Raw genomic sequence first — 16525 nt, 5'->3', positions numbered from 1 at the left:
ACGTGCATGGACATCGTTGCTGAGACACACACTCCTTCCTGGAGCTGAGCCTCCTCTTTGGGTCCTGGGTGTTTCTGTTCTGAGCCAAACACTCGGCACCTCCCAGCTCTCCTCCCCGCTGCTCACACCCAAAGCCACATCCTACCTCTCCTGGATGGAGCAGGGAGCCAGCTCCCAGAGAACAGAGGCTCCAGGAGCACCAGGTGGGAAAGGCTGGTATAGTCCCTTCTCCTAGATTCTTCCAGACAGCCAGAAAAAAAGCCCCCAGAAGTGCTCGGAAGGAGCAGGAGGCCAAGGAGTTGTGGCCCATCAGTAGACCCTAAATGCAGATCAGCCCCTAAAGGGATTCATGGTTGAAGGGCTGACCTTTATCCACCAGGAGAATCAACTCCTAAATCACACCAAGACACAGCCCTGAGCCTGTCCCATGGATTTCAGTTCCAAAGTAATCAAGCAGCTTCACTCGCAAGTCGAAAGGTGGACCAGCCCAATGTCAGTGGACAGGTAAAAGGATAAACAAAAGGTGGTCCTTCCATACGATGGGGAACCATTCAGCCTTAATAAGCAAGGGAATTGTGACACACGCAACAACACAGATGAACCTTGAGGACATTATGCCGAGTGAAATAAACCAGTCACGGAAGGACCAATACTGCAGGACTCCACTTCTGTGAGGTCGCTAAAGGAGGCAGTGCACGGGGACAGAGAGCAGAATGGTGAGTCAGTTCACAGGGACAGAGAGCAGAATGGTGGCGGCAGAGGCTAGAAGCGGGGGCAGAGGGAGCAGAGAGGTGGGGAACTGGAATTCAGTGGACAGTCTCAGTTGGGGAAGATGAAAAGGCTCTGGAGATGGATGGGGGATGGCCGCACAACGATGCGAGTGGACTCAATGCCACTGAGCTGCACACTTAGAAACGGCTAAAATAGCAAGTTTTACGTTATACCTATTTTGCCACAATAACCAAGCCACTGATAGGGCGGTCCAGCACGGGTGGGACCCAGCAACAGTGGTTTTCCTGGTCATGGTCGTAAAGACATGAGCTATCTGTCTTATGAGGAGGAGAGAAGACACAGAGGACCCAAGGGATGCGAGGTGTGTTCAGGAAGGGAATGCCAGTGAGACGACACAGCCCCCCTCCTCCTCCCCACTCCCCGCTTCTTCTCCCCCACCACCACCGGGCTGTTAGCCGGAGGGACCCAACCAGCGCTCACCCCATGCAGCCCAGTTCCTTCAAGATCTGACCTAACAGAGACTCATCAAGTGACCAGAAACAGAAGAGTCCTCACCTGATTCCCCGTGAGCTGGAAGGAGGCCAGGTATCTGCTGCAGACCGGACACCAGCAAGTTCTCGGGAAGAAGGTGGAACACGGGCTCCAGGAGCGGGTGTGGCCTCAGCGTGTACTGCAGGCTGCAGTTCTCAATGAGGGTCATGTGCTTGTCCTCTGGGGGAGAAAACACCTCCTGTGACAGCTGAAACCAACGCACCTTCAGTCACACGGGCCAATAAGACGAGCATCTTGGAAAAGAGCCAGACAAACAGGAAAAGTATTTTTCTAGGGAGAGAGGGGAATTGCTCTGTTCATTCAGCCAAGAGCAAAAAAGAATCAACCCTTAATACCTCTCTTTGGTAAAACTGCAATGAAAGAGACACTTGTTTCTGATCTGACATAATAGAATCTCTCAACTCATCTCTTCCCCTGAGCAGTGTAGTCAGGTATGGCTTGCTCCCATGATCAGAGGGACCCTGGAGGGCGCTCTGACAAGAATATCTCTTCTTCAATCTCAGCCTCACATTCACTAAGCCCCACAAAGCAGCAGGACTAGGTGCTGGGCAGCCAGCAACCTCTAAGACAGAGTCCTGTCCTCAAAGAGGACACAAGTCTGCAGTGACTAAGATACAAGCCCACTGACACCCGTAACACATGGGAGAATGGGATCCGAACCCCAAGGAAGGTTTGGATAACATGCTGGGGAAGTGGGAAGAAGGAGAGCGTCCTCAGAAAGGAACCGCTGGGAACAGCTCAGAGTTCTCAGGGAGGTGGAAGGAAGGTGTCAGCAGAAACTGGGCGCAGGACCACAGGGCCTGGGGTTGAGGGGGACACAGACACGCCCTCAACACATGGCCACCAAATGGTGCATCTTGCTACTGTTTGATTTCCTCCACTGACAGGGGACCCACCACCTCCTGAGGCGCCCTAAGTGCTCTCATAAGAACTAAATTGTGCATTCATTAGAAAATAAAACTGTATTATTGAAAATTGTATGTTTACTATCTGACCATTCCACACATGTGATCTGCTTACTGTAAGATGTTAAATGCCCTAAAAGACACTCTGCTACATGGCTGGCTGGAGAGCACATTGGTACAACCTCCATGGAGGACAAACAGGGGAAATAATACAAAACTGCACAGGGAAGGGCCCCCAGACCAGCAATCCCACTTCCAGGAATTTACCCTACAGATCCACGTGCACATTCACAAAAGGGCAGATGTTCACTGTACCTTCAACCCTCTGCTCCTACAGAACAGCTCCAAGTGTCTGCTTGGCGGGGGGCAGTTCAATCACAAACAGCAATTCAACTAAACACCACCCAGTGGTAAAAAGAGTGAGCATGCTTCCTAGTGCTGACATGAAACACCCTCCAAGATAAACAGTTAAGGGGAAAAATAAAGGTCTGAGACGACTTGACAGGGGCAAAAACAAGACCACGGGCATGCACATTCACTTGTGTGTTATCAGAGGACCCGGAAGGACCCACAAGACCCCAGAGAGGAAATCACCTGTGATGTAGGCGAGGAGCTGAGCACAGGAGTAAGGAGACCTCATCTGAACCTTCTCACACTGTTTCATACTTTGAATTCTGGATTATGGGAATGCATCACCCATTCAAGAAAAATACCCCACATTTTTAGAAATGCACCCTGAGAGGATGAGCTGTCAGTCTGCAGCTGTCCCTCCTCAGGCCCCTCACACATCCATAGCCTCCACCAGAACCATGGTCCTAGAATGGACCTGGGTTGGGGGGTGCTTGCTGTTTAACAGTTGCTGAATCTAAGGATACTTCAGGAGAGAAAATTCTGGCAAGTCAATGATTAAATTCAATTGGGAAATAACCTAAAAGGGTTTCCCTCGTGGCTCAGACAGTAAAGAATCTGCCTGCAATGTGGAAAACACTGGTTTGATCCCTGGGTTGAGAAGAAACCCTGGAGAAGGGAATGACTACCAACTCCAGTACATCAAGGCTGTATATTGTCACCCTGCTTATTTAACTTATATACAGAGTATATAATGAGAAATGCACGGCTGGACAAAGCACAAGCTGGAATCAAGATTGCCGAGAGAAATATCAATAACCTCAGATATGCAGATGACACCACCCTTATGGCAGAAAGCGAAGAAGAACTAAAGAGACTCTTGATGAAAGTTAAAGAGGAGAGTAAAAAATCTGGCTTAAAACTCAACATTTAAAAAACTAAGATCATGGCATCTGGTCCCATCACTTCATGGCAAATAGATGGGGAAACGATGGAAACAGTGACAGACTTTATTTTCTAGGGTTCCAAAATCACTGCAGATGGTGACTGCAGCTGTGAAATTAAAAGACGCTTGCTCCTTGGAAGAAAAGCTATGACCAATCTAGACAGCTTATTAAAAAAGCAAAGACATTACTTTACCAACAAAGGTCCATCTAGTCAAAGCTATGGCTTTTCCAGTAGTCATGTATGGATGCGAGAGTTGGACTATAAAGAAAGCTAAGCGCCGAAGAATTGATGCTTTTGAACTGTGTTGTTGGAGAAGACTCTTGAGAGTCCCTTGGACCGCAAGGAGATCAAACCAGTCCATTCTAAAGGATATCAGTCCTAAATATTCATTGGAAGGACTGATACTGAAGCTGAAACTCCAATACTTTGGCCACCTGACATGAAGAACTGACTCATTGGAAAAGACCCAGATGCTGGGAAAGGTTGATGGTGGGAGGAGAAGGGGATGACAGAGGACGAGATAGTTGGATAGCAACACCGACTCAATGGACATGAGTTTGAGCAAGCTCCAGGAGTTAGTGATGGACAGGGAAGTCTGGTGTGCTGCAGTCCATGGGTTGCAAAGAGTCAGACATGACTGAGCAACTGAACTGAACGGAACTGACCCACTCCAGTATTCTTGCCTGGAGAATTCCATGGACAGACAGAGGAGCCTGGCGGGCTACAGTCCATGGGGTCACAAAGTCAGACACGACTGAGCAACTAACACTAAAAGCCAGTCTTTATCATTAAAGCTAAGTTTCTGACTAACTGTTCCTCTATCATGAGAGTTTCAGCAAATTCAGGAAGTAGAAGTAGGCTCAAGGTTTCACACAGGCTGGAAAACAGACACCAAGTTCCCACCATGGAATCTAGGCAACATCTCAGAGACAGAAAGTCACCCCCCGACTCGCCCCAAACAGATCCGCCTCCACTGCTAGAACCCTGTTCACATCCCCCAGGTCAGAAAAGAGCCCCACACCAGGCCCCTGAAATGGCCTGTCAGCCCATCCCCCTGCCTCACTGGGCACCCCTCCGTCTACCCTCCACTCAGCCAGCAGCCAGAGGGTGGCTCACGTCTCTCCCAGGGGCACCCTGGCTGCTCGGCAGGAGAAGCCACAGAGGCAGGCAGGCAGGAAGCCCACTCTGCCCTAAGGCGGCCGCTCGGCGCTGAGCCCACACAGAGTAGGCGCTCCTGCAGGACGTCCCTGTCATTGGCACCACTGGACACCTTGCTGTGCTGGAGGCGACCCATGCACTTTCTGGTCAGAGGCTTCCGGGGACAGCTGGTGACCGTGACAGACAGCAACTACTCACGCGGGGGCAAAGCTGCTACCCAGAGGCCAGGGGGCCAGCAGCCCTCCCTCCAGGTGGACCCCACGGGGTCATCCTCACAAAGCTGTGTGCTCCCTTCAGGCTCATGTGTCTCAGGTCTTTAAATTTTCCTTTTTTTTTTTTTTTTTACTTTTTGGCTGCACTGCTTGCCATGCAGAATCCAAGTTCCCCGATCAGGGATGGAACCTTCAGCTGCTGCAGTGTGAGCACAGAGTCCCAACCGCTGGGCCACCACGGAAGTCCCCGGGTCTTTAAATTATGTCAGACTCCAAGCCCACATTACACATTCCTCAGATCTATTAACACCTGAGCTAAGCTGGTGACGCTCTAATACTCAGGGAAGTGACATCATGAGCAGGTGCTGTGGAGGCCTGGCCAGGCCGCGTCTCTTACGTTCTATGGGGTCCTGAAGGAGCGGGTGGAGGAGGGCTCGCGGGCTCCCATGATACAGTCTCAGCCTGCAAAACAAGACGCGTGAGCCGCACATCAGCACCTTGCATTCAGTCACAGGACCCCAGCTATGCTTCTCAAAAGGAAGGCCTGTGGGGACCTCCACTCCACCCCTCTGGGAGCTTCCACCACCCTCTGCAGGGAACAGAGATGCCTGAGCACAGCATCGGCTCCATGAGCCCACAGTGCTGGTGGGCAAGTTCGTCCAGAGTATACACTGCATGGTCCGAATGCAGCCTGAGCAAGAGCACTGGAAACAATGCCCGGGAAGCAACTTGTGCCTGAAAACATCCCAAGATTTGAAACAACATTTGAGGGGCTTCTATGGCTATGTGTCTAGAGTGGTGGTTCCCAACCAGGGAGGATTTTGCCCCCTCGGGACAACTGGCAAAGTTTGGAGGTGTTTTCAGCTGTCACAGCTGGGCAGGGAGGGGGCTACTGGCATCTCGTGGGCTGTGAGACCATACATTGTTCAGGACAGCCCCGTAACAAAGGCATACCTAGCCCAAAGTGTCCATGGAGCCAGGGTGGATAAGCCTCCATCTACAGTGACAACGCAAACTCCACCACGGCTAAAATGACCACACACCGTCTCGCCCATCTGGGCACGTTCAGGTCCTAACATAACAGAGCCTGGCACAGGGCAGACCCCCAGCCAGTGTTTGCTGAGTGAGCCCCTACTGCTCCCTGGGCGCTCGTCTGGGAAGAACCTACTGCTTATACTCCGGACCCTTAGGAGGTGGCCACTGCTGTCCATCAGGCACAGATGATGAATTCAGAGTCAAGAGTTTAAACAACTGGCCCAAGACCCCACAGGAGTAAGGTTGGAGCAGGACTCAGCCCATATCCTCCTTACGTCAGATCCCACCCGCCTGGCCAAAGCTAGTCCTGCTCCCACCTGGAGAAGGATGGCTGGGCTTACACAGCAGCAGCAAACACGGTTACAGCCTGAAGCAAAAACATCCCCAGGAGACTGTGATAAACACACACAAACTGACAAATTCAGAGCTCCCTACTGTGGACGAGCAGTTAATTCACCACAGAAAGATGCTGGGAACCCCAACAACTGAGAAAACGAGGCGGATACCGTTTGTCCTGGGAAGTGGAAGTTGGAGATTCCGGCTTGTGGCTGAAGATCCGAAGAATTCCAAACCCACAGGACAGAGTCTGGAGGGTCCCGTCTCGTCTTCTGCCTTCAACGACCACCTCCACCACGGCCACAATATGAGGGTGGTTCAAGGACGTGTGAAAATACAAGGGCTGCCAAAGAGAAGCAGACGGAGGGAACGCTCTCGACCTGCAAGAAAGGAGCTCAGGGACGTGGGCGGGCTCCCTTCTCACCTCCACCATTCTCACCTCGATGCTGCAAGCACACCATGTGGGGAGCAGCATCCCTGACAGGCACCAGAGAGGAGAAGGGGCCAGGAAGGGACCCCCTCAGAGACAGACACTGGGGTCACAGCTCCTCCTTCCAGGACACCCAGCATCTGCTTGCAAGACTGCTTGCTTCTCCTGTGGGAGTTTTTCACCCACAAAAGATGCCAAAAGACATCAGAGCCTCTGGAGAGGAAAGGGGTTGGGGCAGCCATGCACCCCACCCCTATCACCTGCCAGGACCATGAGCCCAAAGATAGAAGTAGCCCATGGCACCCATGCATCCAGTGAACTGCCCACCACACCCACATGTCCACCGAGCTGCCCACATTGCCCACACATCCACAGAGCCCTTTCATGCAACGCCCAAACTTCAATCACAACTCACCAATACTGACTCTAATCCCTGTTTCCTGTGGAAATACTATGAGGCTGCATCTGAATGAGTTCTTAGTTTTGTTTTGGTTTTTTTTTTTTTTTGAGTTCTTAGTTTTAACTAAGCAATATCCTGGGATTTCTTGAGGATTTCGTTCTGTCATCCCCAGTCCAGAATGAGATGGTTGGACAGCATCACTGACTCAATGGACATGACTTTGAGCAAACTCCGGGAGATGGTGAAGGACAGGGAAGCCTGGTGTGCTGCAGTCCACAGGGTCATAGACAGTCAGACGTGACTTAGTGACTGAACAACAACAAAATATCTTTATTTATAACAAATATAGCCTTGAGAATATTTAAGACAAGGTTTGGTGAGGCGGGGGTCCAAGCCAAGCAGAGGATACTCAAATTGCTACTAAAAGGTTTCCCACTTGTAGCTTCTCCACAGGGTGGGGAGTGAGAAAGACGACACAGACGGGTCAAACCCAGCTCCCGTCGCTGAGATGCACATGGCCACATGGAACAGAAACACCTTCCTTCTGCCACTGTTTCCAATCTCCTGAAATCCAGTGCAGTCACTCTCATCTAAAACTAACAAACGTTGTAGACACAGATAATAGAAACAGAGGCACTAACTGGGTTTGAGAATCTTCAGGGAACAAGCGTCCTGGGAGTCCAGGTCAGTACTGAACTGAGGCTCTGTACTCGAGGGGTCCCTGGAATCCCGCGTCCTTGTTGGAGCGAAGCCTAGGTGGTAGGGTCACCAACTGAGCACAAAGACCACCCCCAACACAGGGCCGGGCCAGGCCGGGCTGCAGCAATGTGATTTAAACTTGGAATAATCCCCCATTAATGAGTCATTACCACGGTGTCACCAAGAAAACGTTTACTGTAATCACAGACTGTCAGCCCAGGATAACAGAAAGACACATTAAAACATCAGCCATGAGATATAAATCGTTATTCTATTATCTTTTATTGCAAAATGATGAAATAATGACCACTTACAGCTGACAGGTGGTTGGACCAAGAGAGAATTATGCTTCCGTCTCCAAGACTTGAGTACTGTTTTTAAAAGCCCCACCGTAAAGTCAGGTTTGTCATTATCTCACCTCCCACATTTACACCTGTGCATATCAGTTTTATGGACACTACCCACTTTTCTTCTTGGCAGTGAAACAAACATTGTCGGCTCTGATGCAGAGCAGCCATAATCCTCCAGCTTAGAGGTCACCTTGAAATCCTTTGCCCGGAGGCAGTAGGACCAACTGCTTTGGGCATGTCCCAGGTACCAATTGGGCTTCCCTGGTGGCTCAGCTGGTAAAGAATCTGCCTGCAGTGCAGGAGACCTAGGTTTCATCCCTGGGTTGGGAAGATCCCCTGGAGAAGGGAACAGCTACCCACTCCAGTATTGTGGCCTAGAGAATTCCATAGACTGTATAGCCATCCATGGGGTCGCAAAGAGTCGAACATGACTGAGCGACTTTCACTTTCACTTACCAATTCATGGCTGTTGCCTCTCCCTTTCCTTTACCACTGCAAACAATTATTCTGAGACCAAACTAACCACAGAGCCCCACTCTGGTCTGTCCCAGAGACTCCACTTTCACCGGCAGGGTCGGCCTTGGAAGCTCAGCAGGTTACAAGGCAACACGAGGGCTGACTGCCTCATCCCCTCACTACTCATGGGTAAGGAGCAATGCTTTACTGCCTCTCTAATGAGTGCGCCGCACATACTAAAGAAATTCTAGGGACTTCTCTGGTGACCCAGTGGTTAAGACTTTGCTTTCCAATGCAAGGGGCGAGGGTTCAATCCCTGGTCACAGGGCTAAGATCCCATGTGTCTCTCAGCCAAACAAAACAAAACACAAAACAGAATCAATATTGGAACAAATCCAATAAAGACTTTTTAAAAAATGGTCCACATCAAAAAAAAAAAAAAAGAAAGAATTTCTAAGGAACCTAGAAATACAATCTAGCCCTCAAGAAGTTCAAAGGTAAAGGTTAATTTGTTGTTGTTCAGTCGCTAAACCATGTCCAGCTCTTTGTGACCCCATAGACTGTAGCATGCCAGGCTTCCCTGTCCTTCACTATCTCCCAGACTTTGCTCAAACTCATGTCCACTGAGTCCGTGATGTGATCCAACCATCTCATCCTCTGTCACCCCCTTATTCTTCTGCCCTTAGTCTTTCCCAGCATCAATTTTTTTTCCCATGAGTCAGCTCTTTGCATCAGGTGGACAGAGTATTGGAGCTTCAGCTTTAGCATCAGTCCTTCCAATGAATATTCAAAGCTGATTTCCCTTAGGATTGACTGGTTTGATCCCCTTGAAGTCCAAGGGACTCTCAAGAGTCAGCTTAGGCAGGTAGAAAATGCACACCCTGCCTAGGGCCGACCAGCTCGGAAGTTCTATGCAAGTAAAAGCCCTGGGGATGAACCACCCAACTCTGTGGCTTCAACCCTTTAGGCACCCGGCCGGGGATCCCCAGAGAAGCCGAGTCACCTAGAACCCAGGCCCTCTACCCCCACCCCACCCCTGTGTGCTTGGTCAGACATCCCAAGCACGATCAAGCAATTCTGCAAACAAGCCCTCCAGGAACTTCCCTGGTGGTCCAGCGGTAAAGAATTCTTCCAATTCAGGGGACACGTATCCGATCCCTGGTCAGAGAACTGAGAACCCAGTGCCACATGCCACAGAGCAACCAAGTCCACACACTGCAACTACTGAGCCCATGCACCACATCGCAAGACTGCATGATGCAGCTAAGACCTGACATAGCCAAGTAAATAAATGTTTTAAAAAACCAAGCCCTCCAGGGTCAGGATGCCTGGCGGCGGCCATGCAAGATGCCTGGAGATGCATCAGCTGCCACTGCGGGATTAAAAGTTGAAGTCAAGCCCATCCAATTACAGAGAGAGAAGCCGTGGGACACAGAACAGTGGGGCCCTGGTCCCCCCATGCCACAGCTCACTCATCCGCCCTTGACAAGGTGCCCCCCTGACAAGATAAACTGGTTAATAAATCACAGAAATGCTCCTGTCTTAATGCCTTCATCTTCAAACACGCCGACATTTTGCCTCGGGGCTGAGGGTCCATTTTTCACACACGTGACAGAATTGAAATTGGGCCTCAGATGAAGACGGGCGTTTGTGTAGAGGCTTCGTCCGCGGCTGCACAGCCGCTCGACCTGCCCCAAGTGACACACGCTCTTCTGTCCCAGGCTGAGGACAAGGCCAGGAGAGAGGCACAGAAATTAAACTAGTACCTTCCAAACAATTTTGTTTTCCTCTTCTTTGACCTCACCATGCAGCCTGCAGGATCTCAGTTCCCCAGCCAGGGATCGAACCTGTGGATACATGGTGTCCTAATCCCTGGACCACCAGGGAAGCCCCACCAGACAATTTTCTTTAGTAAACCTTTAGTAGGGTGGCTTCAGGAAGGTAAACACACCACATATCCATCTGCAGCCTCCATCAGCTCAGCCTTCCACTGGAGGCTCAGGACAGTTTGCTGCACACGACCGACCACAAGACTGACCACTCCAAGGACAGTGAATCCACCGAGCAAAACTCTCCTCCAGGAGATGCAAAATCTCTAATTCCAGTCAGAAGCTTCCACTCATCCAGGGTAGGGCCCAGCATTATTCTTAGGAAAAAAACACAGCCCTGGAGACAGTGTCCCCCACCCAATCCTGCACCAAGAGAATTATCTGGCTCAAAGTATCTGTGGAGCCAGGGTTGGCAAGCTCCCATCTACAGTGACAACACAAACCCCACCATGGCTGAAATGACCACACACCATCTCGCCCACGTGCCCATCTGGGCACGTTCAGGTCCTAACATAACAGAGCCTGGCACAGAGCAGACCCCCAGCCAGTGTTTGCTGAGTGAGCCCCTACTGCTCCCTGGGCGCTCGTCTGGGAAGAACCTACTTCTTACACTCCGGACCCTTAGGAGGTGGCCACTGCTGTCCATCAGGCACAGATGATGAATTCAGAGTCAAGAGTTTAAACAACTGGCCCAAGACCCCACAGGAGTAAGGATGGAGCAGAACTCAGCCCGTATCCTCCTTACATCAGATCCCACCCCCTCAGCCAAAGCTAGTCCTGCTCCCACCTGGAGAAGGATGGCGGGGCTTATTCAGAAACAGCACACCCAGTTACAACCTGAGGCAAAGACAGCCCCAGGAGACTGTGATGAACACACAGAAGCTGACAAATTCGAAGCTTTCTACTGTCCCCACATGTATGTCTATGTGCTCAGATGCTCAGTCATGACCAACTCTTTGCAACCCTATGGACTGTAGCCCACCAGGATCCTCTGTCCATGGGATTCTCCTGGCAAGAATACTGGAGTGGAGTGCCATGCCCTCCTCCAGGGGATCTCCCAGACCCAGGGATAGAACCTTCAGCTCTTAAGTCTCGTGTAATGGCAGGCAGACTCTTTACCACTAGCCCCACCTGGGAAGCCCACATAGTAGACTGTTCAATCACCAAACAACTAAATCCCTATGGAAACATCAGGAGAGATATCATTTCTCCTATTCATCCACTCACTTCTATACCCGCCCCCATTTCTGGTTCAGCGTCCCCAGGAGTTGTTTCTGTTGAGCTAGACAGGAAAGAAATCCTCCTAGGTGACACGGCTAAGACCAGGCGCTCTCGGCAGAGATGGTGCCCAGAGCCATGCTGGATTCCTGCTTTGCAAATGGTTTACATCAGGAGTAGCTCCTGGAACATGAGAGTGGGTAAAGGAGAGGGGAGGGCATGTTCAGGAACCTGGCGATTAACCAAGTCACTGGGCAGAGCCTCCTGGAGTTTCACTTGGATATACTGACATTCCTTGACAGCATCTACTTGTTTTTTAATTTTATTGAAGTAGAGTTGATTTACAGATGTTGTGTCAATATCTGCTGTATAACAAAGTAATTCAGTTATACATATATTGTTGCTGTTGTTCAGTTACTAAGTCATGTTGGACTCTGCGACCCCATGGACTGCAGCAGACCAGGCTCCTCTGTCCTTCACCATCTCTTGGAGTTATGCTCAAATTCCTGTCCACCGAGTCAATGACGCCATCCAACCATCTCATCCTCTGCTGCCCTCTTCTCCTGCCCTCAATCTTTCCCAGCATCAGGGTCTTTTCCATTGAGTCAGCTCTTTGCATCAGATGGTATATTCTTTTTCTTTTCCATGATGGTTTATTACATGAGAGTGAATATATTAATAGTTTCCTATGCTATAAATATAAACCAGTTTGCATCTGCTAACCCCAAACTCCCAGTCCTTCCGTCCCCCAGCCCCCCACACCCCCTGGCAACCACAAGTCTGTTCTCTATGTCTGAGTCTGTTTCTGCTTCATAGATACGATCACTTGTGCCATATTTTAGGTTCCACATGTAAGTGATATTATATGGTATTTGTCTTTCTCTTTCTGACTTACTTCACTCAGTATGATCATCTCTACATTCATTCACATTGCAGCAAATGGCATTGCTTCATTCTTTCTTATGGACAGCCTCCACTTTTAAAGGAGAGTCACCTCCCTCTCTGAGGTTAAGAATTCACCTGCAGTGCAGGGGACATAAGAAGGGACAGGCTACCCACTCCAGTATTTTGGGGCTTCCCTGGTGGCTCAGCTGGTAAAGAATCTGCCTGCAATGCGGGAGACCTGGGTTCAATCCCTGAGTAGGGTAGATCCCCTGGAAGAGGGCACGGCAACCCACTCCAGTATTCTTGCCTGGAGAATCCCATGGACAGAGGAGCCTGGTGGGTTACAGTTCATGGGATCGCAAAGAGTTGGACGTGACTGAGCATAGGCATGCACTTCCCTCTCATTACTCTGACAAACAAGAACATTCAGGAGCCTGTTTCTCCCGGCCTTGGCGATGGGAAGAGGGAGCAGACCACTTCCCTGTGTCCCAGGAGGCCAGGGAGCCACCTGAGACTCCAGCCGCACCTGGGGCTGAGACGGTCCGTGGAGGTATCATCCCCTGATCTGGGTTCTGGCTACCTGTGAAGAACCACTAGGATTCCTACCCAGTGGCTCGAGTAAAATAAATAAAGGAGGAAAAATGAGCCTGTCACTGCAGGCTGAGCGTGGTTAGTTAAGGAAAGAATTTAAGGAAGAATTATGTCCATCTTAGAAAGAAAGTGCAGGAACTGCATGGTGCTTTGGCCTCTCAGATTATTTTTTAAAGATATCTTTTGAGAGGCTGAAAGAATGATCGACCGTCTCAGCGCAAGTGAAGGGTGATTCCTCTCCACTGAGGGCAGCCTTGAAGGAGAACACAGAGTTCTGAGCTCAGAGCTGAGAGGCCTGGAGCTGGTGCCCTGTGGTCCGCCAGGCAGAGCAGGGAGGCTGGGACGAGAGGGGCATAAGGAATTCATCATTCCTGGAATGAAACACCCAGCTTGGCTCAAGGCAGGACTCCTTTGGTCCATGGTCTTTCCTACAGGACATTGTTTGCAAAGTAATGAAATAGCATCTTCTTTCGGGGCTGTGTATTACAAGGACAACTCAATCAAAACCCAGAGCCCACATGGTTGATTCATGAGTCTACACAAAGGCCAGACAACCACCTTGATTTCCAGATGGGCCCCTGCTACTGGCCGCTGGTAACCTCCATCACATCGCCCCTGAGCCACAACCAAAGGGTAGAACCAGAAAAGCCCAGGCGATTAGTAAAATCAGAAAAAGATCTTCACCAAATTTCAGAATCAACTCTAAAAAGGGCAAATTGTGTTTCTCTCTATTCCCATAGGTGTGTACACAGAGCTTTGCTCAGATGACACAACCCCATAACCAGACGCTCCGTGTATCCAGGCCACCCGGGGAACGATCCACATTTCATGTGCACATGTACATCCATGTATGCACACACACACACACACACACACACACACACACGGCAAAGGGGATTCTCTGTAGTTCACTAAACTCTGAACGTCAAGGACGAGAGGACAGTGCCGGTGGGGAGGATGCTGCCAAGCAGCCCATCAGGATGGACCATTCCTGGGGCAGCACTGGCCTCTGCTGCCCGCCTGGGGCATAGCACCTGAACACAGCTCGGATGAGCAATTCCGGGGCCCAACCAAAACTGCTCTGTTCCCCAGCACCAGCCTCCCTGAGATCAGTAACTGAAGGGTGCAGATTCTTCTGAAAACGTTAAGGACTATGGTCCTCCCTAACACATGGCCCTGATCCCCACGCCCCGTTGAGCAGAGCCCAAATGACTGAGGAGCACTCAGCTTCCACAGCTCGGACCAGACATGAACTGAGCTGAAAGGGCCTCGACCCACAGCTCCCAGGATGGGGGGATATCTGAGAACCCTCTCGGGCATGGATGCTGAGCCCTTGATGAGCCCAGAAGGTGGAGCAGCAGCTCTGAAGGCCGTTTCTTACAACGCACCTTCTACTCTGCAGGGCTCTCAGCCACTGAGCTGGTCGGGGAGACAGCAGGCCCTCTGTGTGTGGCCTGTCTTGGCAGTGACCGCGGCTACAAGGAAAGCCATGGGGAAGGTCACAGGAGGAGGGTTCATCTTAGGACCCCAGTGGCAGCAGAGTGCTCCTCTGCTGACTCAGGGGATCACCATCCCCTCGACACAGCAGCATTTCCAACAGAGCCTGCAGGGCCCCTCCAACACCAGGGTTAAAACAAGGCTTGAGAACAATCACTGCAGTCAAGGCGTCTGTCACTCACGGCCTCTGACCTGCCAACTGCTCTTCAAGACAGAGACATATATACCGACCTCCAGAAGTAAACGGTGGGTCTGAAACCTCCCCAAGAAGCTGGGAGCCAACCATCCCATGGTGACTCCCCAGTAGAGGACACAGTCACCGTAGTATCTGTCACCATGCCAGGCTTTCCAGGGCGTGACTGTCCACTCAAGAAAGAGAATCCAAACAGCCCAGCCCTGGAAGATGGCACCTCAGCCAGGCTCCCAGCAACATTGGGGCCACCGCACTCCTGCCAGGCCTTGGCAACCCCCAACCGCTCGCCCCAAGACAGAGGCGCAAAGGTGACTCAGTGCAGGAGCTGGGACAGCACCCTAAACAGCCACCCACGGTCATATGCGGTTTACGACACACAGCCTCTCTCTCGATTCGGACACCAGACTGAGGAGTTCAGCATGGGCCGTCTGACGGCCGGAACACACCAGTCACGGTCCTGGTCCCCAGGACGCACATCCCCATGGCCATATCTAATTTCCCTGAACCTTTGGGCGCAGCATCCCCCTCTCCTGCATGTTCAGTAAGGACCAGTAACATCAAGCCACGCTGCACACAGCATCCTGACTGTGGGTGACAGCCCAGTGCAGAGAAGCCTGGTGGCTTCATGACTGGGCAGGACTATCCCCCACAGAGAGGGCGGCTCGCTTGGTTTGGTTACATACCGAGACCATCCCCAGGACAGCCGTGGCCACCACCACCACCTCCGTCACTCACTGTACTGCCACCTACTGGGCTTCCCTGACGCTGCGCAGAGAAGGACAAAATCAACACAACACCGACCCTCCAGTACTGTTCCCTGCAGGACCCACTGCGTTCAGGTGCAGCTTGAAGGAGCAGCTGGGAAGAAGACGCTAGGACACCTCCAGCTCTTGATAAAACCCCGTTGTCTCCGGAAGGCCCCTCCCAGCTAGCTACCCAACAAGCCCACCCTTGGCCGCCCTCCCACCCCTCACCCTGGGACACAGCTTCTGCCACTCCACTTATCCTGGGCCGGTTCCCTCCATCCCATAGGCTCAACTCCCAGAGGCCCTCCTTCACCACCTGCTTATGTCTCCCCTTCTTCCCCAGGGCAGCGGCTGTTGGTCTCCTCCGAGAACTCACCACACCTACACTTGCTGCCGCCTGCCTGGGTGTGTCACCCCAGCAGACTGTAAGTTGTCCAGGGTGAGAACCACAGCCATCCCATCCACCCAGCACCATCGCCTTGGCACCCAGCCCCATGGCGGGCAGACGGCAGGCACTGGAAGACACGCTTGTGGGTTTGGTGCAGCTGAACGAGGATGGGACACCCTATCTGCAGGGCAGCCAGACACAGGGTTGCTGCGTGGGCAAGACCATGTCACCAACTGATGCCAAGGCAACCACGCAGTCTGCAGACAGATGTGGAGGCTCCAGGCCCTCCCACCTTCTACCTGGGCAAGGCACCTCACTTCTAAGTCCCAATTTGCTCATCTTTAAAAAAAAAAAAAAAATCCTAAACTAAAAAGAAAGAAAAAGAAGGGGGAAGTGAACAAGGAGGAAAACTGAGGAAACCTGATGAGATCAATAATTTTCTAACTTTGTTGCCAAAGCTGGAAGTTTCCATGAAGGCGATGAGACCCACACGTATGCTGCCCCCCGCAACACCCGCCCCCTGCCACCATCCACTCAGGGCACATGGCTGCCACACAAGTTTCTGTCTGGAAGCAGATGCTGGCTGCCAGGACGAGCTTTATGGGAGCTCGGCCTGC

The 16525-nt window shown here is 51.4% G+C and overlaps 1 protein-coding gene across 6 annotated transcripts in view; it reads right to left on the bottom strand.

Moving 5' to 3' along the window:
- NPHP4 (nephrocystin 4) overlaps window positions 1-16525 on the bottom strand; it is a 137813-nt gene that overhangs the window by 104832 nt on the left and 16456 nt on the right. For 2 of the 6 annotated variants that reach the window (XM_061382910.1, XM_061382911.1), the window contains exons 1-3: window positions 6397-8380; window positions 5253-5317; window positions 1288-1443 (exon numbers count right to left, since the gene is read on the bottom strand). In XM_061382910.1, the coding sequence (XP_061238894.1) occupies window positions 1288-1443; window positions 5253-5317; window positions 6397-6701 (526 nt within the window). In that variant the 5' untranslated portion in view covers window positions 6702-8380. Of the gene's footprint in view, window positions 1-1287; window positions 1444-5252; window positions 5318-6396; window positions 8761-16525 lie in introns of those variants that run through there. The other 4 variants (XR_009729979.1, XM_061382913.1, XM_061382912.1 and 1 more) reach the window with 4 other exon arrangements.

This window comes from Bos javanicus, chromosome 16 (genome assembly GCF_032452875.1).
Source record: "Bos javanicus breed banteng chromosome 16, ARS-OSU_banteng_1.0, whole genome shotgun sequence".
In the NCBI taxonomy this organism is placed as follows: Eukaryota; Metazoa; Chordata; class Mammalia; order Artiodactyla; family Bovidae; genus Bos; species Bos javanicus.
The sequence above is the reverse complement of the archived record's forward strand: the minus strand, read 5'-3'. Positions and strand labels throughout refer to the sequence as shown.